General features: G+C 49.8%; 2 protein-coding genes across 2 annotated transcripts in view; both read left to right on the top strand.

Moving 5' to 3' along the window:
• The first annotated feature begins 1536 nt into the window (after nt 1-1536).
• RPL38 (ribosomal protein L38) lies at nt 1537-11018 on the top strand. The gene is made up of 5 exons (XM_073310180.2): nt 1537-1623; nt 1844-1870; nt 2236-2296; nt 4985-5107; nt 10940-11018. The coding sequence occupies exons 2-5, from the start codon at nt 1868-1870 to the stop codon at nt 10963-10965; spliced, it is 213 nt and encodes a 70-aa protein (XP_073166281.1). The 5' UTR covers nt 1537-1623; nt 1844-1867; the 3' UTR covers nt 10966-11018.
• Nucleotides 11019-21781: 10763 nt separating this feature from the next.
• Nucleotides 21782-21971, top strand: part of TTYH2 (tweety family member 2) — a 52920-nt gene continuing 52730 nt past the window's right edge. Inside the window, exon 1 of the mRNA XM_073310655.2 lies at nt 21782-21967. Coding sequence (XP_073166756.2) covers nt 21833-21967 — 135 coding nt within the window. The 5' untranslated portion in view covers nt 21782-21832. The remainder of the gene's footprint in view (nt 21968-21971) is intronic.

Genomic DNA, 21971 nt, shown 5'->3' with positions numbered 1-21971 from the left:
ACTGTTCCATTACATCCCTAGCTCTGACATGCAGCTCTTTGAAGGGGGCCCTGAACAGGACAGCTTGGGGGAGGGACACACTGTGGGGAGGGAACTAGGCTTGTGCCCATCCTAACGGATAAAGGAGGCCTGAAATATTTTTCTGTTTTGAAAACTCTGGTGGTTCTCTGCCTTAGAAGCCAAAAGGAGACAATGGCACCACCATCGTAAAAATTGCAGACCTAATTTGCCACCAGCTCGGTCCTATAATCTATATTGCAGCAGCACCCAGCAGTGGCAGTCATGGACCAGGCCCCCATTGCGCTAGGCACTGTACAAACCCAGATGGGCTCCACTTCTGTGTTCTAAACTTTTCCCTGCCCCTTTGCTCTATTCAAATTGTAAGCTCTTTGGAGCAGGGACTGTCTCTGATTCTGTCTGTCCAGTGCCTAGCACAATGGCACCCCATTCTTAGGTGGCCCCCAGGCACTGCCATAATTAACCTGATAAATAATGATAGCCCTAACCACACCCTGCTTTCTTCTTCTCTAGCAGCTTCCCTCCGATGCCTTCAGATTAGTGAACTGAGCCTCACAGCCACCATATAAAGTAGGTGTCATTACCCCCATTTTACAGATGGGGAAACTGAGGCACAACACAGGGGGATTTGACGTGTCCAAAATCACACAGCAAAATTGGAGTTAAACTGAGAACAGAACCCAGTCTCATTTTGTGGTTGCCTTAACCACAAAAAAGCATACTCTCTCCTCTTGTATCATAGAAACATAGGGCTGGAAGGGACTTCGAGAAGTCATCAAGTCCAGTCCTCGGAGCTGCGGCAGGACCAAGAACATCTAGATCATCCCTGACAGGTGTTTGTCCAACTTGTTTTTAAATGCTTCCAATGATGGGGACTCCAACAGCTCTCTTGGGGAGCCTATTCCAGAGCCTAACTACCCTTAGAGTTAGAAAGTTTTTCCTAACATCTAACATAAATCTGCCTTGTTGCAGATTAAGTCCACTGCTGCTTCTCCTACCGTCAGTGGACATGGAAAACAACTGATCCCCATGCTCTTTATAACAGCCGGTAACATGCTGGAAGACCCAGATCACAGCACTAAGCAAAGAGAGGTTGTAACAGTCAGCCAAGAAACTGCAATGGATGGCATTCAACTCTACATTAACAAGAACGTGGTCGTGTCTACAATGACCCCCAGCTGGGAGTAATGCAATATTAGTAGATCCGGACTAACCGGCAAAGGAAATATTATAAGGAACACACACACCCCAACCGTGAGTTGTGAATTAATTGTTTATCATTAATTAAAATCTTAATACAATTAGTATAATTGTAATAAAAATCGACAGCACTATCCTTAGCTATTCATATCAATGAAGACAATAGCAAACACGACACCAACACCCCCCCCCCCTCACAACCACACACTGTAACCCCTGTCTAAACCTAGGGTCCCAAATAAACCAGCACGTCTCCGGCTAGCCAGCCCTCCTCACTTGTGTTGCTGTGAGCGCCCCCCGGCGCCTTTTGCCTGCTCTCGGCACCAGTAGCCGCCTGGGTCTGGTTTAAGTGCCCGGATGCGGAAGTACTTGTTCCTTTTCACCGCCGCGTCTGTGGCTGTCTGAGTGAGTGGCCGGGGGGTGCGCAGCTGGATCCGCCGGCATCCTCGGCGGGGCCGGGTGCGGGGGTCCCGAGGAGGGGATGAGGGACACGGGGGAGCGGGTGTGGGGCCAGGCGGGCGGGCCGGTTGGCGGGGCGGGGCGGGGGCGAGGAGGGGCGAGCTTGGGGCTTCTCACCCCCCCCCCACCCCCGCGCTGACGCCATCTTGGATTTTCTCTCCCGCAGGTCCCCGCAGCCCGGCCGGTCGCCATGGTGAGCCAGCACGTGGGGGTGATGGGCGCCTGGGTCTCGGGTGGGACGGGGCGGCGGGCCGGGCCCTGGGGGGACCCTGCGGCGTGGCGAGGGCGGGCCGGCCCTGCGGGGAGTCTCTCCCCGTCTGCTCTGGGGACCTGGGCTCACGCCCCGCTCCCCCAGTGCCCCGGAGGGTGGGCACGGGTGCGAGGGGCTGGCGGAGCAGTTCCCGGGTGCGAGCCCGCTGTCGGGCAGCTGAGCGGCCTAGGGCTGGCTGGTTCGGGGACACATGCCTCCCGCAGCTCGCCAAGCTGAGGGGCGTTCCAGATAGGGAGTCTTCATAATAATCATTTAAATTTTTTTTTTTTTTATGTACGTATTTCCAGCCTCGCAAAATCGAAGAGATCAAAGACTTCCTGCTTACAGCCAGGAGAAAGGATGCCAAATGTGAGTAGTACTAGTTGCCCAGGGGCTGGGTTGAAGCCCTGCATGGGGCCTGCTTGGCTTCCGTCTGTCTTCTAAAAAATCATCTCCTGTTGAAGTGCTAAAGAGGGCTTTCCTCCGTAGAAGCTGAAGGGAGGGAATCTTTTTACCCTAGTGCAGACAGAGTGCGTGGGCCCCACAGCATGTCTGCTTACTTATATGTTTAGCTATGGCCACGTGGTTGTTAGGGAGCGATGTTGGGACTTAAATTCCTGGAGCCGATGAGTACACGTTAGACGATTGGTCAGGGGCTTGCCCACATGCTACAACTTCCTGTCCAAGGGCAACTGTATAGAGTCTAAGTTAGTTGACACAGGACTGACCATGAATGACTGCTCAGTGTAGATCCTGTTCACCATCTTTAAGGCTACTATTCTGTCCTGGATTCCGTGACTTTCCAGCACCTCTGGGACTACTTCTGGGGCACAGCTGGAGCAGGTGTCAGCCCCCTGGGATGCTGGAGCAGCTGGCAGGTGTCCGGTCTCCTTGGGCTTCAGCAAGGGTCAGCCCCTACCTCCGGAACAGCGGTGGGCATGCTCTCTCTCACCCCCACCCCCAAGTATTTTTTAGTAAAAGTCAGGGGCAGGTCAGGGGCTTCTGTGAATTTTTGTTTATTACCCGCAACCTGTCTGTGACTTTCACTAAAAATAACTGACAAAATCTTGTCATGTCTGCTACTAATGGGTAAATCCTGTCCCTAGCAGGGGACATAAACCTGACTCTGCTCTAGACCCACACACTTCCGTCTGTAACAAGAGTGGGGGCTGTTCTTCCCAACACAAATGAATGTGTTAGTGACTTATTCAATTGTTTAAGATTAATATATAGTAGTGTTAGTATGTGTATTAAGTAGAGGTGCACTTCCTGCCCTGTGGAGCTCTGTCTAAAAGTAGTGGTTTCTCATTGGATTGGTACTTAACATGGTGACCTTGATTAAATGGTGTAAGATGGGGAGCGGAGCAAATTCTGGGATTACAATAGTTTTCTCATACCTTGTGTTGAATGCTACAAAAATAATCATCCAGGAAGTGGCAATCACTAAATAAATATAGCAGCATCTGAGCTTAAATAAAGCAAGTAGAGGCTAATTGCAATGCCTGTTAAATAGAGAGCCTGACTGTGGTTATACCAATGTTAGTTTGTTTTTTCTTATAAACTGCGTTTGTGTTTGTTTTGTCATGACCCAAGTTCAGGACTACATTTCTCCTGCAAGAATTGATGCTATTGGGGCACCTCAAGTAGTGTAAGGAGTGCGGCTCCTTCCCTTCATGGGAATGTGGTGAACAGGGACACACAACCTTGCACTTGGGTTTTGGCAAATAAGTGATGTTGGAAACTATTTGCAACTATGGTATGATCCTGTGTCTTGTCAGTTTCAGTCTAGCCTTTCAGCCACATATTTAATATCAAAAGCTTTTCATATTCTTTTGAAAGAGGCACCATTAACTCACTCTTTTGCCTGTAATTGTCGTACCTGCTATTGTTTCAGGTGGCACCTAAGATGACTAATTGCAAAATGAGAAATGTCTCTTCGGTTTGCTTTTAGCATTTGACAGTACTTCGTGTGTGGTTTCCCAGTGGTTCTCAAACCTTTGTATTGGTGACCCCTTTCACACTGCAAGCCTCTGAGTGCAACCCCCCTTATAAATTAAAAACACTTTCACACAATTATAAATGCTGGATGCAAAGCAGGTTTTAGGGTTGGGCTGACTGCTCGCAAGCCCCACATAATGTCACGACCTAGTTTGAGAGCCCCATTTACACTGTTCCATTCTTTGTGTGGGTCTTGCACTGCAACAAAGAGGAAAAATACTTGAAAATGGGCTTTGTAAAACCCATTATGTGAGCAAGAGGTGAGGGCATGGTGTAGTACTTGAAACATTATTATGGCTGATAGTGTCATTTTTAAAAAGCATTTCAACCAGTTCTGGGTTCGGTAAACCTCTGATAGCTTCTGTAATGCAGAACTCTTGGGGCTTTTTCATACTCTGCTTCAAGAAGGGAGGCTAAGAAGCACAGTTTCATATGTTTGAAGGAACTGTCTAGTTAAATTGGTTCTAAAAGACAAAGATGAAAAACTGGATTTAAAGCATCTTCTGCAGCCTTGGATAACTTGAATTGTATGTAAAAACATGGTGGTGGAACTTGAAATGTTGTTTATGTGCAAAAAGATCATAATGGTAAATACAACCTTATAACACTTAAACTGTCTGACTCTGTTGGAATTTGTGGCACTATAAATTTCAGTTCATTAAGTTTTGTGTGTGTTGGGGGACAATAGCCTGAAATATACAGCTGTTTGCTTTGTGAAATCCTCATGTGGTCTATCCTCTTTACTGGCTGGAGTGAGTTAAATCCAGTGAAAACACTTCAGCTGCAGCTGACACTAACAAACTGATGAGGTTTTTGAGCTGGATTTTCACTGTGCCCCTTTGTGATGGCAGTAGGGTGGCCAGGGTTAGATAGTCTTGAATTCTGCTCTGCACTTAAACATTTGAGGCAGAATAACTGGTGTGCAAGGCCTTGTAGTGGGAGGGCTACTTTTTTCACTGGGTTCCTGAGACTTTCCTTGGCTGGCTGGAGTGGCTTGCAAAAGTTATTGTGTGCGCAAGGCACTAATGATGTGCTAACTCCAGCTTCTTTCTACTGCAGCTGTCAAGATCAAGAAGAACAAAGACAATGTGAAATTTAAGGTGCGTTGCAGCCGGTATCTCTACACTCTGGTCATCACAGACAAGGAGAAGGCTGAGAAATTGAAGCAGTCCCTGCCACCAGGTAACTGACTGTGGGGGAGGGTGTCCTGTATTTTATATAGCATTTTTTCAGATCTCAAAGTACTTATAACCAGCCTCTTGTGTTATCTAGAGTTACCAGTGGCGCCCCTCTTTCATTGTGACGTGAAGTGGAACAGGAAAGTGAAGGCTTTGGGACCCCCTTTGTTTGCTCTACTTTTGAGAGCCTCACGCTGCTAGGCTGAGCAGGGGATATGTGAAATGGCTCTTTCTGCGCATACAAGAGCTGCCAAAGAACACACACACACGTTTGATGAAGGGTAGTGCTACATTATGGAGCACAGACCCTCGTTCTGGCTCGCCGTTCATTCCCTCAGCTTGATCGGATCTGTAAGCTGTGGGTATTCACAGTGTTCTACAGTACATGAAATAGGGAAGCAGCAGATACACTGATTTGGTCAACTTACTGTACCCTCTACCCAAGAGGTGGGCAAACTATGGCCCACGGGCCACATCCGGCGCATGGGACTCTCCTGCCTGGCCCCTGAGCTCCTGGCCTGGGAGGCTAGTCCCCGGTCCCTCCCCTGCTGTTCCCCCTCCCCCGCAGCCTCGCTCTGCCACTGGAGCAAGTGCTCTGGGCTGCTGGTGCTCCAGGCAGGGGGCAGGAGAGGTTGGATAGAGAGCAGGGGAGTTCAGGGGGTATGGATAGGGGTCGGAGTGGTCAGAGGGCGGGGAACAGGGGGGTTGGATGGGGCAAGGGTCTGGGGGGGGCAGTCAGGAATGAGCGGGGGGGGGTTGGATGGGGTGACGGGGCAGTCAGGGGTGGGGGGTCCGCGGGTGGTCAGGAAGCAGGGGGTGGTGATGGGACAGGAATCCCGGGGGGGGGTGGATGGGGCCAGCAGGGGGGTCAGAAAGGAGGCGGGGGCTGGGCCACACCTGGCTGTTTTGGGAGACACAGCCTCCCCTAACCAGCCCTCCATACAATTTTGGAAACCCGATGTGGCCCTCAGGCGAAGAAGTCTGCCTGCCTCTGCTCTACACCTACGCACATCCCATGCATCATTTGAGAGCTTATTGAGCCTACTGTCAAGTGCTGCCGTTACCATAGAAACGGATAAATGATGACACCATCAATATGTTTAAATGACAACTTTGGGGTCAAAGAAACTCAAATTTATGTCTTGAAATAATAGTCATTAAACTAACAGAAACCAATGCAAATACTTCAAAGTGTTACAACAACAATCTAAAGGGTAAAATTTGATATAGGTAATATTGAAATGTAATAGCACTGGTGACATTTCTAGTCAACATCAACTCATTCATCATCGTGATCTCTGTCGAGTGTGTAGGTTACAACAGTGTGTGCAGGGAAAATTGTCCTGACTGCAACAGAGTTGATTGTCTGGCAACTGTTATTGGTTTAGGCACAAATAAGATCTTGCTGAAGATCAGATGTCATTGGGGCCTTGAAGCATACAGGAAATAGTTCATCCACACTTTTTCCATCCATGTTGCAGTGGTGATCCAATATCTGTGCACAGGCATCCAAATCTTTGTTTGCCAAGAGCGTGTCCTGACGTGCTCTTCAAAACTACTGACATGCATGGTGGGAGTTTGGCCAGTGACACTTGTCTTTTTGATGGCTAGTTTGAGGCACAAGCAACTGAGGTCTTTGTGGGTCTCTTTTTCTTTCTTGCTCTGGTCATGCACTGCTACCAACTTCTTTGCTGCAGAAATTGCACCTTGTCCATCTCTCTCCCAGTTTGGCAATGTCTCTGAAGCAGTAAGCTTCGTCTGCTTTGACAATGTTAAACAGATTTTTTTTTTCCCCTAATACAAAATATGGATGACTCAGGGTCACATCCTGTTAATGTGTGTACTGCAGAAGTCAGGAGTGAGTGTGTGGAAAAGTTGCATGCACAGGGATGAGGTAATGCTAGTCAGTTGTGCTGGTAACAGTGACTGTTTCACTCCACATGTTATCTGTGTGTTCCATTTTTGGAAATTAACGAACAGCAAGGACCAAAATATCTGAATCGGGGACCTAATTACTACGGCTCCTTTGACACCGAGACACACGCGTCATATTGGCACGTACATAATGCAGAAGCTTCCTTGTGAATACTGTACAAGCCTTAGGCTTCTTTAGCCCTCTGCGGGTGATGGACTTCACTGCTTCACTATTGGAAAAGCTTCCAGCAAGAGGGAGCGGGTTTGCTCCTGCGCGCTCAGCTGCATATTCACAGAGGAATTTTACCAAGTGCCTGCTTGTTGCCTGCCAGCCACGTTTCTAAACTTTTTCCATGGAGGTGCAGGGTGTCCACCCATCCTCTGGTAACTCTTGCATCCAACCTTATGTCCTATCTGGCACTGTTTTTCTGCAGTTTTCACAGAGTTACTGTTGTCATATCTGTCAAAAACTTTGATTATAGAATTAATTTTGTCAAATCCTTTTAGCGCCTGCCTCAGGTACTGAGCAGCCAATTCATTGAATGTCTGTAATTTTCTGTAGCCATGATTTGTGTGACAGCCACAGCATCTCTGATGTACACTGTGGTTTCTTTGTTGCATGCTCTTAACTCATGGATTCTTTCAGCTTGATGCCCTAATTCAGCTTTGTCAGTTCTCATTGTTCCATCAGTGTGGAAGAGGACATAGGCACAGGTCATACTGGGCAACTAAGAACAGTTGCCATTGAAACATCATCCCTGCATTTTCTAAGGACAGGGCTCTGTGGAAAGCAATTTGTGGACTGACAGCTGTAATGACTGTCCCTCCCTTTCTAGACTAAATGTCTGATTTCTTGGCTGGACTAAAGAAGGTACAGATCCCATCAGAAATCAAGTGCACCTCTCTCAAACCTCTCCTTTTGTTCTTCACCTACGTCTTTTGTTTTCAGTAGACTCTTGTCTGATGCAACATCCGATGTACAGGTAGATATGTTGTTAAGCATGTCTGGATGTGATTCAGGGTCAAATGAATTTGTCATTGTTACTGACAGTGGTTAGTAAGAGCTGTAACATGATCTTTATCCTTCTTCAGTGCAGGGGCAAGGACTTGTTTGTGGACTTCATTACTAGTTCTTAGGCCATTTCTTTCTCTCATAGCTTTTGCATATTCATAATTTGAATGTTACCTCTAACACTAATGCTAACCTGTGCATAAGTGTCACTGAATTAAAAAGCTAGTTCCTAGACCAGTGATTCTCAACCTATTTATCACTGTGGGCTGCATATGCAGCTGACAGCGTGTTACCTGGGCCTCAGGTTGAGAACCACAGTGTCGCTTCTCTCTCTCTCTTTCCCCCCCATCCCCAGCACTTCCTGCCCAGGGACCCCCTCCACAGAGTGGGGCCAGGAGCAGAGCCCTGGGTGGAGAGCCAGGCAGCAGGAGCCCCAGACCCTACCGGGTGGCAGGGCAGCTGTGCAGCAGCCCAGACCCAGGCCGCGTGGGGCCCGCCAGCCTTTAGCATGCATCTGGGTTGCAACTGTATGCTAATTGGGTTGAGAACTACTGTTCTCGACTATTTCAAAGGCTAGGACTACTATTTCAAAGGCATTCCAGACTAGATGCTACGTTGTATGTGCAAAAGCTTACAAATGGAGCAGCATGACATTAGGAATTCATGTACATTGTATCTATCCACTCTGCCGGACAAACTATGGACATATGCAGTCAGCTGCTACTGCTGCACAACCTTCAATGTAAGGCTGATCTGGTCAGCAAATTCTAAGTGAAAATATCCGACTATTACAGTCACTTGTGGGGTACTTGGACAATTGAGAGTCTGCGATATGAAACCAATTCATGGTAATACATGGCAAAATGTTGATAGTTGCCATTTTTTGTCACGTGCCAAACAGCATTATTTGTAGGGGGAAAATTGCCCTTGCAGAACCAATGACCATCTTTATCTGGGAAACACCACATTACGGTGTGTAACTTAAACAGTAAAACCTATAGTCACTGCAGTGTTTCTGGAACAGCAAAGGAGGATCAACAAAAATTATTAGAGGACTAGAACACGAGTTATGAGGAGAGGCTGAGGGAACTGGGGATGTTTAGTCTACGGAAGAGAAGAATGGGGGGGGATTTGATCGCTGTTTTCAACTACCTGAAAGGGGGCTCCAAAGAGGATGGCTCTAGACTGTTCTCAGTGGTAGCAGATGACAGAACGAAGAGTAATGGTCTCAAGTTGCAGTGGGAGAGATTTAGGTTGGATATTAGGAAAAACTTTTTCACTAGGAGGGTGGTGAAACACTAGAATGCGTTACCTAGGGAGGTGGTAGAATCTCCTTCCTTAGAAGTTCTTAAGGTCAGGCTTGACAAAGCCCTGGCTGGGATGATTTAATTGGGGATTGGCCCTGTTTTGAGCAGGGGGTTGGACTAGATGACCTTCTGGGGTCCCTTCCAACCCTGATATTCTATGATACGTCCTCATTTTCGGTACCACTGTTTCACTGTGCCTACAGGGATATGGCCCCACTTGATAGCCTCACATCACACCTCATCTGCACATACATTAAAGAAGCTTCAAATGACATACTGCATGGGTGAGTGTAGGGTGGGGGCATTCAACTCCAAATATATGGCCCTTATTTTTTTTTTTTTTTTTTGGAGAGGTGCCTTATGGAGAGGTGCCTTAAACGTCACCTCATAGGGAGAACTACTGTGGGCGGGGTTGCCCTGTCTGTCTAATTTTGGTTCACTTAGTATCACTTGAATGCTGTGCATGTCCCATTGTCTTAGGGGCTTGTTGCTTCTGGCTGTGTATCCCCTATTCCTGGTAGTTCGCTTTGTGCTTTGCCGGAGTCCAGTGTCGGAGAAGTGTCCAGCCCTGCAGTCACTGGTTTCATGTGTTAACGTAATGAAAGTGCTGCTTTTTAAAGAGAGCAGGAAGAGAGCTGCTAAAATATGGGAGACGCTTATGAGGCTGACAACAGGGGTCACCGCAGAAAGTAATGGTCTTCAATTAAAAGGGTGAATGAGACTATGCATATGGGGTAACATGGACCAACAAGCAGAGAGGTGGTTGAGGCGCCAGCAATAGAGATCCGATAACACCCAAAGGACTCTGATTGTCTGGCAGTGCTCCTCCGGGAGCCCCTGGTGTCACATGCACTCATGGGCAGAGTGTGAACTGCAAGTCCTGCCCTGAAGGGAATGATGGAGGGACTGTAAGTGGGGAAGGAGATAATTCCCTCTTGCCACAGCCGTCTGCTACTAGGAGAGGTTCTGGTGTTGCCATAAGAACGGCCATACTGGGTCAGACCAAAGGTCCATCTAGCCCAGTATCCTGTCTTCCAACAGTGGCCAATACCAGGTGCCCCAGAGGGAATGAGCAGAATAGGGGATGGATCACTTGACGATTCCCTATCGCCCATTCCCAGCTTCTGGCAAAGAGAGGTTAAGGACACCATCCCTGCCCATCCCATGGAGTTTGAGATCAGCAAAAACATTCTTGATGTGTCAGCCCAATTCAAGTGGCTTTTTGGTGCTGAATTCCAGGTGTGGGGGCTAAGTGCCCTCCATTGGGGCAGCAATGGGGTTTGCTGCCCCGCCTACTGTATGAAAATCATGGCCTCTCTCCCAGTATTAATTCTGAAACAGAATATCTGGCCCTAGCCTTGCAGCATCTGAGCAACTGCTCTTGCTTTGAAAGCTATGGGAGTGAGGTCTCAAGTCTGGAAGCTTTAGGCTTCAGAGAAATCCACTCCTGACCTGTCATTGGGGCCCACAGTCCTTTCAGCAGCTTGTCTCCAGGATGCAGTGCACCTGTTACAGGGTTTCACAGCCAGGCAAGCAGAAATGATGAGTGTGATCGATCTCTCTTTAGCTACTCAACCTTTCTTTTTCCCTCCCTTCTCTTCAGGTTTGGCTGTGAAGGAGCTGAAATGAACCAGTCGTGCTCAGAGCTTTTCAGGTGTGAGATAATAAAAGAGGGAACTGCTCTTGTGTGTCTGGCTTCTCTTTTCTGAAGGATGACTTGACCAACCTACTGCTGCTTATGTAACTGCTCCAGAAGGAATGTCATCAAACGGGCAGGCTCTGTCCCAGCTGAGCATGGCCAGGGTCCTCGTGCTACCCCAGCTGGCAGTTTGGAGTAGCTGCAGGAGCCACGCCTGTACCACCTGTACTCCACTGAAAGAGGTGGTAGCCCAGGGCTTGCTGGCCAGAGATACGTGGGTCATGTGCTGGGTTGGCCCCTCAGTCTGTTCAGATGAAGTTATCATCAGCTGCCATATGGTCTGCTTTTCATTTATCACCCGCGTCCGAACGTGCTGGGTCTCTTTAGCCCAGCGCAGCCGGCACTTCTAGAAGTGAATAGAGATGGAGGCACTAACACCAGCGTGGGAAGTTGCTGCTGACATCACTCTCAAACCTTGCCTCTAGTACGAAGTGGGCAGCAGCCATACCGCCATGCTCCTCTAGTAGAGACGCACCTGTGCCAGCTACAGAGCTGGAGCCAGCGTAACTGCACCTGCACCGGGGCTTGTCCTGGCAGAGCTGTCAGTGGGTGCGGGTTTCCCCCCCGTGCTCCTCACTGATATGTATGCGCTGGCAAAACTGAGGGTAGGCCAGGCCTGGCTCTTTGGACTGCAGCGTGTCCACGCTCGTGCTAACGTGCAGGGAAAGCACTCGTGGCTCGCATCCCACAGGTTCACCGGCTGTAATGCCGAGATTTCCTTCCCGTGGGCTGGGGCTGCAGTTGGCCCTGTTGGTTCCGGTTCCCTTGTCTAGCGTTCAGTTAAGCAAAAAATGCCGTGTTCTCAGCCTGACCTCCAAAGGGCTTGGATGCCTTCGAACTCGCTGGGAGACGGGCACTAAGGCCACTCCCACCTCCCACAGGGTCTGGCTGGTGCTGCTGTAACAATCGCTACCTCAAACTGAGGAAAGAAGATGGCAAACTTGATTTTAGAGGGATAGAACCCCTTGAGTTGCCAAGCTTTCCATCCCCATGCTGAGAAGGCAGCGGTGCCAGTCGCTGGCTCTAAGCCTTGAGTTCTTAAGAGACATTAAGCGTGGGGGTGTTGCACCTTTGTTCTAAGAAGTTTACCCACCCAGGGCTCTGCACTGAACTTTCTGACAGTTCAGCACTGGGGTTTGTGGTTTTCTGTAGTACAGACTGAATTCAGATTAGCAAGTGTCTGTGGGTTCATATGCAGGTTTGCAATCACATAGCATCCCTGCACACGGACTGATTTCATGGCAAACGGAGAGGTTTGTTGTATTTTTAGCCTTGTAGCATAGCTTAGCAGAGAGGTGGACAAACTACGGCCCGAGGGAGCAGGGGGCAGTTGGATAGTGGGTAGGGTCCTGGGGCAGGGGGGGTGTCAGGGAGCGGTTGGATAGGGCAGAGGTTCTGGGGGGGGCACTCGGGATGGGGAGTGGGGGGAGGTAGATGGGGGTAGAGTCCCAGGGGGCAGTTAGGAGTGGGGGTCTGGGGGGGGGGTTCTGAGCTGGGGGGGGCCAGGCTGTTTGGGGGGGCACAGCCTTCCCTACCTGGCCCTCCATACAGTTTTGCACTGCAGTGTGGCCCTCAGGCCAAAAACTTTGCCCACTCCTGGCTTAGCAGCTAGAGAACTTGGAGTTGCCAGCACCATATGACTAGCTAGTCTCTCCACAACCAGTTTGGAAGCCCCTGTTTTGCGACCTTTTAGTGCTAATGCTTTTCAGAGTGGTTTGATTTTACTAAGCTTAGTCTAGCAGAACAAAGGGGTAGATGAGTGATGGTTGAAGTGCTAGCAGAACCTTTAACTGGCAGTAGATTCCGGCAGCACTGATACGAGCTCTGGGCTAAGTGTCCCATGTCTCCCAGAAAAGGGCACACACATGGGTGCCTCATAGCTTCTTCCCCAGTTCTGAAGCCTCGCTAGCCAAATGTGGGTTGGCGAGAGGGGTTGAGCTGAATAACTTAACTGCCCAGGATAAAGAGTTCTCTGCAGCAGGCAGAGTGGATCTGCCTGTTGTCAGTGTGCTGAATTTGTGGAAATTTCTGGGTGGATTAAGCTGAGATGGCTCAACCTCACACCATGTGAGATTCAGGTCAGTGCTTTAGGTTAAGTTCCTCTTCTCTTCCCCACATATGCTGCGTTTCATCAAGAAGGCTTCCAAAGCACTCTTCTTCGTGCCAGCTGTTCTGTGCTGCTGCCAGGATTCAGGGATCTTCAAAGAATTGATAATTTCTGAGTAATATTGTTGGGCAACTCCTATGTAGTAGAGTAACAGCCGTGTTAGTCTGTATTCGCAAAAAGAAAAGGAGTACTTGTGGCACCTTAGAGACTAACCAATTTATTTGAGCATGAGCTTTCGTGAGCTACAGCTCACTTCATCGGATGCATACCATGGAAACTGCAGAAGACATATACACAGACCATGAAACAATACCTCCTCCCACCCCACTCTCCTGCTGGTAATAGCTTATCTAAAGTGATCATCAAGTTGGGCCATTTCCAGCACAAATCCAGGTTTTCTCACCCTTCCCCCCCCCCCCCCCCACACACACACAAACTCACTCTCCTGCTGGTAATAGCCCATCCAAAGTGACCACTCTCTTTAAAATGTGTATGATAATCAAGGTGGGCCATTTCCAGCACAAATCCAGGTTTTCTCACCCCCCACCCCCCTCCAAAAACCACACACACAAACTCACTCTCCTGCTGGCAATAGCTCATCCAAACTGACCACTCTCCTTACAATGTGCATGATAATCAAGGTGGGCCATTTCCAGCATAAATCCAAGTTTAACCAGAATGTTGGGGGAGGGTAGAAAAAAACAAGGGGAAATAGGCTACCTTGCATAATGACTTAGCCACTCCCAGTCTCTATTTGTGCTGGAAATGGCCCACCTTGATTATCATACACATTTTAAAGAGAGTGGTCACTTTGGATGGGCTATTACCAGCAGGAGAGTGAGTTTGTGTGTGTGGGGGGGGGGAAGGGTGAGAAAACCTGGATTTGTGCTGGAAATGGCCCACCTTGATGATCACTTTAGATAAGCTATTACCAGCAGGAGAGTGGGGTGGGAGGAGGTATTGTTTCATGGTCTCTGTGTGTATATAATGTCTTCTGCAGTTTCCACGGTATGCATCCGATGAAGTGAGCTGTAGCTCACAAAAGTTCATGCTCAAATAAATTGGTTAGTCTCTAAGGTGCCACAAGTACTCCTCTCCTATGTAGTACGAGCTGCCACTGGGTGGCACCATACAATAAGTGCAAATCAAGACATTTGCAGTGTTGTAGCCTTGTTGGTCCCAAGAGATGAGAGAGAAGGTGAGTGAGGTAAAATCTTTTATTGGACCAGCTGACACTGATGCAAAAGACAAGCTGTCAAGTGCCCCAGAAAGGCAAGAAAGCTTGTCTCTTTCACCAACAGAAGGTTGTCCAATACAAGAAAATACCTCACCAACCTTGTCTCTTGCAAATTTTACGTGCATCTTGAGCAGGGAGCTGAGAGAGCTCAGAGAGACCACGTGCCAAACGAGTGAATATATAATTTTGTCCCTGGAAGAAACTGGCCGTTCTGCTGCTGTGAAATGGAGAATCGACATGGGTTAGTAGAAAATTACAGGAGGAAAAAGAACCAGTGACAATCTTCATTTTTTTTTTTTTATAGATTGATTTTAATGTCTGTGCATCCAGCGATTCATTTTTGTCCTTCCCATCCTATGGTCCCCAGCTGCCTGGCATGTTCTCATTAAAACAGCATAAAAGCTCCAAAGAGCGGCGGGTTCGTCTGTGCTCCCTGGTAGATCACTTAAATTGTCTCAGGAGAAGTCGCACAGTTGGCATCTCATTTCTTGAGATTTTCATTTTTCTGCTGTATTTGAACTCTGAATGGGCTTGTGTGAGTGTTTCTGTTCAAGTGTCTCATTAAAATTGCCTTCCTTTTACTGGGGACAGAGCTTAAATTGTCCTTAATCATGCATGATCTGTGCTTCCTGGGGGCTGGCCTTATGTTGTGAACATTGCTTTTGCAACAGAACGGGCTGGGATCTTAATGTTACAATTTTTGGTGAAAAATCATAACCCTAAAATCACAGAATTGTGATTTTTCATGTGAGTTAGTAATAGCCATACTTCTAACCGCAGACATGGTAAATTGGCTCTAAATCAGGAACTAGGACAGGAAAAGAAAAGAAGAGCTATAAAGAATAAACCCTGACAAAGGACGGTATTTTATCTAGGATGTGTGGTGACAACATAAACCACATGAGAAACTAGATGCATTCATCAGAACCACAGATATGATATATAGAGTATCTTCTATACTGCTGTAATTTACTGTTTATAATATCCCAGCATGAGCGAGATGTTGTGTTGTTTATTAAAACAATTGATTCGAAGCTGTGTAGGAGCAAGTGGGGGTAAGCAGGGGTAAGGGCCATCTGGCTAGTCAAGCAACTGCCATTCTTCAGAAAGCAGCCCAGCATCTGAAGAATGGTGTTATTACAGTGAATTCATTACATCAGCCTGGAGATTGACATCCTGCTGCAGAGTCTTGAAATTGACACACACCTGTTAGGCATGGGTGTAGGAAGCAATAAAGGTGGAGTGAAGCAACTGTGTCTCGTGTCTTTCAGAGGCTGGGGGTGAGGAAGACTTATGGGGTCGGCGGGTTAATTTCCTGGCACCCGTGACATGATGGTTTCTGGCAGTGGAGTCTCAAGATCTCTGTGGTATGGATTTAGAAGCAAAACCACATTGAGCCAAGGTAGCTACGCTGCAGATCTGCCCCCTTCCAGTGCAAGCCATAACAAGCATGCAAGTCCTCTAGCATCCCGCCTACTCCACTCATCGATCCTTTCCAATATCTACTATCTCCCTGAACAACCAGTGGACGCCCTTGAACTCTAGCCTCTGTGGATTGGTATTAATGTGTTTCAGTGTGGAGTCGGGGGGGGCAGTAAGTGAGGGTTGGTGTAAGATTGCAAATAGCCGCTGCTAGATGTGTGTTCTGTAATCTTTAGGAAAAGGTGATCAAATGAGTGTAGGTAAGATGCTGAATGACTTAACTGCTTACTTCCTAGCCTCTCACGGCTTGCAGAGGTGGACTCTGTGGTCCAGCAACCTTTATAAATCCAGTGTTAGCAAAGTTTCTTGTTCGGGCCTTTCCCTGGCTTAATATATATGACCGTTGTTGTTCATGTGGGATGCAAGCTGGGTGGAGACATGTTTTTAACCATATTCAGCAGAGCCAGGCCTCCTGCATTCACCTACCAGAGCCCCCTGCATGTGCCTTCACGTTCCGGGTTGCGCTTTGGGATGCATACTACAGCCTCCAATTGTCCAACCTTTTTTTCAGCTTTTGTTCCAGAGCCGGTGTAGTCTCTGCACGCCGGATGCCCGGGTTGGGGGAGCCTGTCTTTGGTTCTGACAGTTTCCTTTTCAAAGGCACACGGAACTGGAAATGCAACGAGTGGAGGCTGCAGGCGGGTCCCGGAGCTTTGCTGAGGCCTGGAGCGGTGGCACTATCTGTGCAGCTAAATTGCTGTTTCCCAGCCCAGCTGAATCGCTCCTACCCCTGCAGGAAGCCTCAGACAATTCGTAGCTGTCCTTGGTGTTCTTTTCAGCTGCGACTTCAGGATGTGGCAAGTGCCAGTTCAAAGGTGATCAGGGGGTGGTGAAAACAGGACTTAGACTAGGCCCTTTGTGTTCTCTGTTCTTCCCAGCTCCAGGGCTCAGTGAGGGCGGATGCTTTTGGCTTGGAACAGCCTGTGACCTACCCCAATCTCCCCTTGCAAAGCAATTCCCAAAGGCGGTTCCCTTCCGTCTGTGTCTGAGATTTAATTTGTTGCTGTGCTTTGAGATCTACAGATGAGTAAAATGTGATCAAGATTGGTATGCTGTAAGGCATTCTTCACCTCTCCTTCCTGTGGGGGAACCTTCACACAATCTGACCAGTCAGGCTGATCCTGCAACTCCACTTCTGTTATGGATCCTTTACAAAACTGAGGTTATTGGTTCTGAGAGCATCTCCCCGCTCCAAGCCTTCATAGGGGAGGGTCTGACTGCATGGCTGGGCTAATAACGCATTTGCTCCCTGCCAGTGTGTGGGCTTTCATTTCACTCATTTTCTCATTGTCCTGGAAAAGGACGAGTCCTTTGTTTAATCAGCTACCTAAAATGTGACATTCAGATTCTGCAATCTCAGGCCTCTCCCAGGGGAAGGCACTGCCAAGCTGAACTCATTAGGTAAGCAAGTGCGAGCAAAGGACGGCAAGATGGCAGGTAAAGCTCATTTGTATCCACTGTGGTGTTTACTTCCACGCGGCCTAGAAACGGCTTTCACCCCCACATCAGAGAGCTGCCTCATCTAGCTGTCAGCGCTCAGGGAGGAAGTTAACCCCTTCTCCCCCCCGCCCCCCCTCCCCATGCGCGCACACACTCTCTCACACTTCTCTGTCTTCCTTAGTCTGCTAGTGAGTGCATATGACTGCTCGGGCACTACTGGCCCTTGCAGTGCTGCCCAGAGGCTTCAGGGGGCCTGGGGTAAAGCAATTTCGAGGGCCCCTTCCATAAAAACAAGTTGCAATACTATAGTATTCTGTGGGGGCCTGGGGCAAATTGCCCCACTTGCCCCTCCCCTCTGGGCAGCCCTGGGCCCTTGCCCTTATGGAACGGGGGCAGGGGGGTGACTCAGCCAGGCAACTCTGCACACGTTTCCCCCTCCCCATCTGCAAAGCACCGTCAGTCTGATTCTCCGATTTCAAAAGCTAAACCCCGCTCCTCTGGCGCTGGGCCTGTCAGTCCTACCAGGCCTGGAACCACGATTCTCATGCAACTCTGCCCGGCCTTCCACCTTCTAAACAGCAGGGTCACGAGGAACCACTAGCAAGAGGAAGCTTCTTTTTGTTTCAGGCCGGTTCCTGTGTTTTAGTACGTAAGTCATCCGTGTAGTTAGCAGGCCAAATTCTACTGGGGTGCGACTCCAGCCAGGCCAGAGGCTGCATGGGATCTGCGGTGTGCTTTGGCCGTTTGGGTCTCTGCGTGTGGCTCTTATGCTAACACCGTACCTGTGGAAAACGATAGCTTCTCCTCTTTTCAAGGTGACCTCCCCTTGCTTTTGCTAAGCAGTTGGGTCTCTGCCTGCCCTTGCTGCTGTATGGTGGCAAAAGATGGGTCCAGGGTAGCGTTCGCACAGGAAAAAGCCCTTTTCTCTGCTTCATGTGTACGGTAGTGTCTGGTCTAAGTTTAGGAGCAGGATGTCGAGGACTCAGGCCGTTTCTATGATAGCTCTCAAAGCCCACCACTGTGGGGGAGGCCAGGGTGTGTATCGTTAACAAAGCTGTCCTTTCTCCACGTCTTTGTTAGTTATGGGTGTTAAAAACGAGCTCTAAAGACTCAGACTAAAAATCTTTTCCCCGATGTCTGGGCTCTCACCCCAGGGGTTCCTAGGACATGACTAGATCTCTATCTGAGACAGGCCAGATGAGTCCCCCCCCATTACCATAATAGATGAAAATCTCACAACCTTTACTGTCTTTATCCTTCCAATCCCCCCCCCCCCGGGTGGCAGGGCTATTATCACTTTCACAGATGGGGAAACCGAGGCACAGAGTGGCTAAACGACTCACACAAGGAGCCTATAGCAGAGCAGTGTCTCATGTCCACTGGACCATCCTTCCTCCCAAGTTTCCACTGGCTCTGGACTCTTCCATCCCAGCCACAGCCTGAGTTTCAAGGGAAAGAACAAAAGATTATTTATTTAGATAAAACCTTCCAAGCCTCCTTTGTCCATTAGAAAGAAGCAAACTCTAGTCTGAGCCTACTCCGTGTTCCTTGCGTGCCCTTCCTGCCCTTTGTTTCCTGCAGAATCTAAAACACTTTTCCCTTTTGGTTTTTTGTTTTTTTTTAAATGCAGTTTCTCACTCTCTCCTTTTGGAGGTGTCCCCAGTATCCCGGCAGGCCCGGCTACGCCGTTAACGGGCTTCTGTCTGCCCCAGCCACTGCAAAGGTGCCTTTTGCAATCCTCCATCCTGCTCACCTTCACAAGATGCTAACGCCAGGGCCTCATTCTGTAGACTTCACTGTGGGGTGACCAGACGTCCGATATTAGGGGCTTTGTCTTCTATAGGCAACCTATTACCCTTCCCCCCCAATCCCAATTTTTCATCCTTGCTGCCTGGTCATCCTACTTCACTGCCCCGGAAGGGCACAAACGCTCAGCGAGAGTCTGAGCTCTTTGGGGAAACACCTCGTCGCACCTCCCTTTCCTGCAAAAATAGGCTCTTGGCTTAGTCCCTCTGCTGCCTCCCTACCCAGGATTTCTTTGCCCATGCCCCTTAGCACCTCTCCTTCCTTGCTAGTCTCTCATCTCCTGGGTCGTTCCCTTTGGAAGAGGGGCCCAGGCCGCTTTGTTTAAAAAATAAGTCGTTCAATGACTCTATTAGCCAGAAGAAAGAGACACCCATTCCGTTCTCTGCTGCCGTGTTTGTGTATCACAGCAGGGAGCTCTCCGGTGGAGTCAGTTGGCGCTTAATTGGAGCTGCACCTTTAGAGCTGAATGCTTCCTGTTGAAAAACAACACGGCTCCTACCCCTTACTCCGCTTGGCCTTCCTAGATTTAAGGCTTGAAGAGCCCATTATGATCTCTAGTCTGATCTCTGTCCACAGGCCAGAGAATGTCACCCAATGGTTCCTGTATCAAGCCCATGACTTCTAGCTGAGCCCCTTCTGCTGGTATCTCTGGGCAATCTGATGCCAGATAATTAATTGCTATTGGTTAATTTCCAGCATACCGCTCAGCACTGCATCAAATACAAACATCAGCAACAGCACTGAGACCATTTCAGGTGCAATTACCTTAGCTACTCCCACCTCGTTGTCGCACAGGGGCAAGGGCGGTGGGTATCGTAGGCCAGGGGAGGCTAAACCTCCCCAACCCAGGCCGTGGTCCTGCCCATACTCCGCCCCAAGGATCTGCCCTTGCTCCTCCTCTCCCCTAAAGCCGCCTGGAGTTCGGCTTGGGGCAGCTGGGGAGGGCTGGCTGGTGGCTTGGGGCAGGGGGCTCCTCTAGCCACAGGGGGTGTGTGGGGCTCAGGCCTCCAGCTTTGGGGGGGGGGCACTCCAGCCATGGGGGCGGGGCCTTGGGCAGAAGGGGCAGGGCCGGGGCGCTAGCCTCCCCTACGGGGTTCACCTGCTGCCCATGCATAGGGGTTGATATTCCGAATGAGAAAGAGGGAAGAAAAGCCAGAGAAAGGACAAGAAAAAATTTAAATGTGTGCTCCTTGAAACACTGCTCCTGCTGGTAGAAGCAGAGCCAAGTGCTGTGCACTCCAGATGGGGAGCAGAGGGCTAGGAAGGGTGTGACGTTCCCCTCTGGTGGTGTCTGGACCAGTGATCTGCTAGGCCGCTCCAATCCTTGACTCTGGGAGCCAGCCTTACCCTGCTCTGCTGTGAGAGCCCCCACTCCTGGGCTGTTCACGCACAGCCTCTGGCATGTCAGCTGCTCCCAGCTACTTGCAACCGAATGACACTAGCCAATATCTCTGGTCCCAGACACAACCCTGGGAATCTCCGTCTTGCAGTGTCCAGTTATGCCTGCTGGACGCTGCAAGCTGATAGGAGTTCATCAATTTAACAAAGAAATTGATATGTACCAGGCTTGTTCTCCCAAGGGGAGCCTCTGACACGCTTCAAACCAAATGCTCTGCTTCAGGTAGAATAAACAAACAGATGTATTAACTATAAAGATAGATTTTAAGTGATTATAAGTCAAAGCATAACAAGACACATCTGGTCAGATTAAATAAAAGCAAAACGCATTCTGAGCTGACCTTAACACTTCCATAGAATCAGAGAAGATTAGGGTTGGAGGAGACCTCAGGAGGTCATCTAGTCCAGCCCCCTGCTTTCAGTGTCTTTAAAAACTTAGATGCTTCTCACCACAGGGTGGCTGGTTACTTTTCAGGCAGGCTCTCCCCTTTGATCAGTGTTTCAGTCGCTTGTGGGTGGTGATGTCTGTAGATGTAGGCAGAAGAGAGCGAGCAGGGCAACATGTCTCTCTCCCTTTTATCATGTCCTTTCCTTCCGCCTGGCTTTGCCCCCCCCCACCCCACCTTCAGGGCCAAGTGGGCATTTCCTCATCGCACTCCCAGACTGCCCAAAGGAAGGGAGTGACTCCCTCCAGGGTCTAACAGATTCTTTTGTTGCTGCCTAAGCCCGTGTCCGTTGTTCCTGTGAGGCTGGGCTGGGTTTGTCCCCTCCATGCCCCGACGCGGTGTGAACTGCCCCTCTGTTCCTGGAGCCTTTTTGCAGGGGCTTGCTTTAAGCCATGAGGATACGTTTTCAGCCTCGTAACTATATACAGGCAATTTTAACCTGTAACCTCGCTGGAACAGCACTAGACTGGCCATGCCCAGTGCATCCTGAGCCTTCCGCAGACACCCACCCACGGCACATGCCGCGCTGGCTGCCACACGATCATTTTATAACGATGAACGTGGGGGTGCAGGGTGCTCCCCCCAGGTACAGAGCGTCACAAAGGGAGCTCAGAGGGAGAAGGGGCAGGCTCTGAGCTCCGTTTTCTTGCTTCAGAAACCATCTGGACGCAGCCAGCACCAGGAAAACAGGAGTTCAGTCCCCCTGGGGTTCTGGGCGGGGGGTCCCAGCCGCCGTGCCCGGTGCGGGAGCGGCAGGGGAGCTGGGGGCGGGGGGCGCGGGGCGGGGCTTGGGGGCGGGGCCGGGCGCTGGGGGCGGGGCTTGGGGGCGGGGCCGGGCGCTGGAGCCGAGCGCGGCGGGCGGAGGAGCCGGTCCCGGAGCCATGGCCCTGCCGGCCGCGCGCGCCGACTACCTGGCGCCCTGGTGGGCCGCCTGGCTGCACCGCTTCCCGCACGTCAGCCTGCGGCTGCAGCCCGTGCCCAGCGCCTTCCGCCCGCAGCAGCCCGACTACCAGCAGGTGG

This window comes from Lepidochelys kempii, chromosome 14, assembly GCF_965140285.1.
Source record: "Lepidochelys kempii isolate rLepKem1 chromosome 14, rLepKem1.hap1, whole genome shotgun sequence".
Lineage (NCBI taxonomy): Eukaryota > Metazoa > Chordata > Testudines > Cheloniidae > Lepidochelys > Lepidochelys kempii.
The sequence above is the reverse complement of the archived record's forward strand: the minus strand, read 5'-3'. Positions and strand labels throughout refer to the sequence as shown.

Bases quoted from the DNA above. Each gene is read 5' to 3' on its own strand.
- RPL38 (XM_073310180.2), top strand. The intron at 2,297-4,984 runs GTGAGTAGTACT...TTTCTACTGCAG, and splicing joins CAGGAGAAAGGATGCCAAAT to CTGTCAAGATCAAGAAGAAC. The intron at 5,108-10,939 runs GTAACTGACTGT...CCTTCTCTTCAG, and splicing joins GAAGCAGTCCCTGCCACCAG to GTTTGGCTGTGAAGGAGCTG.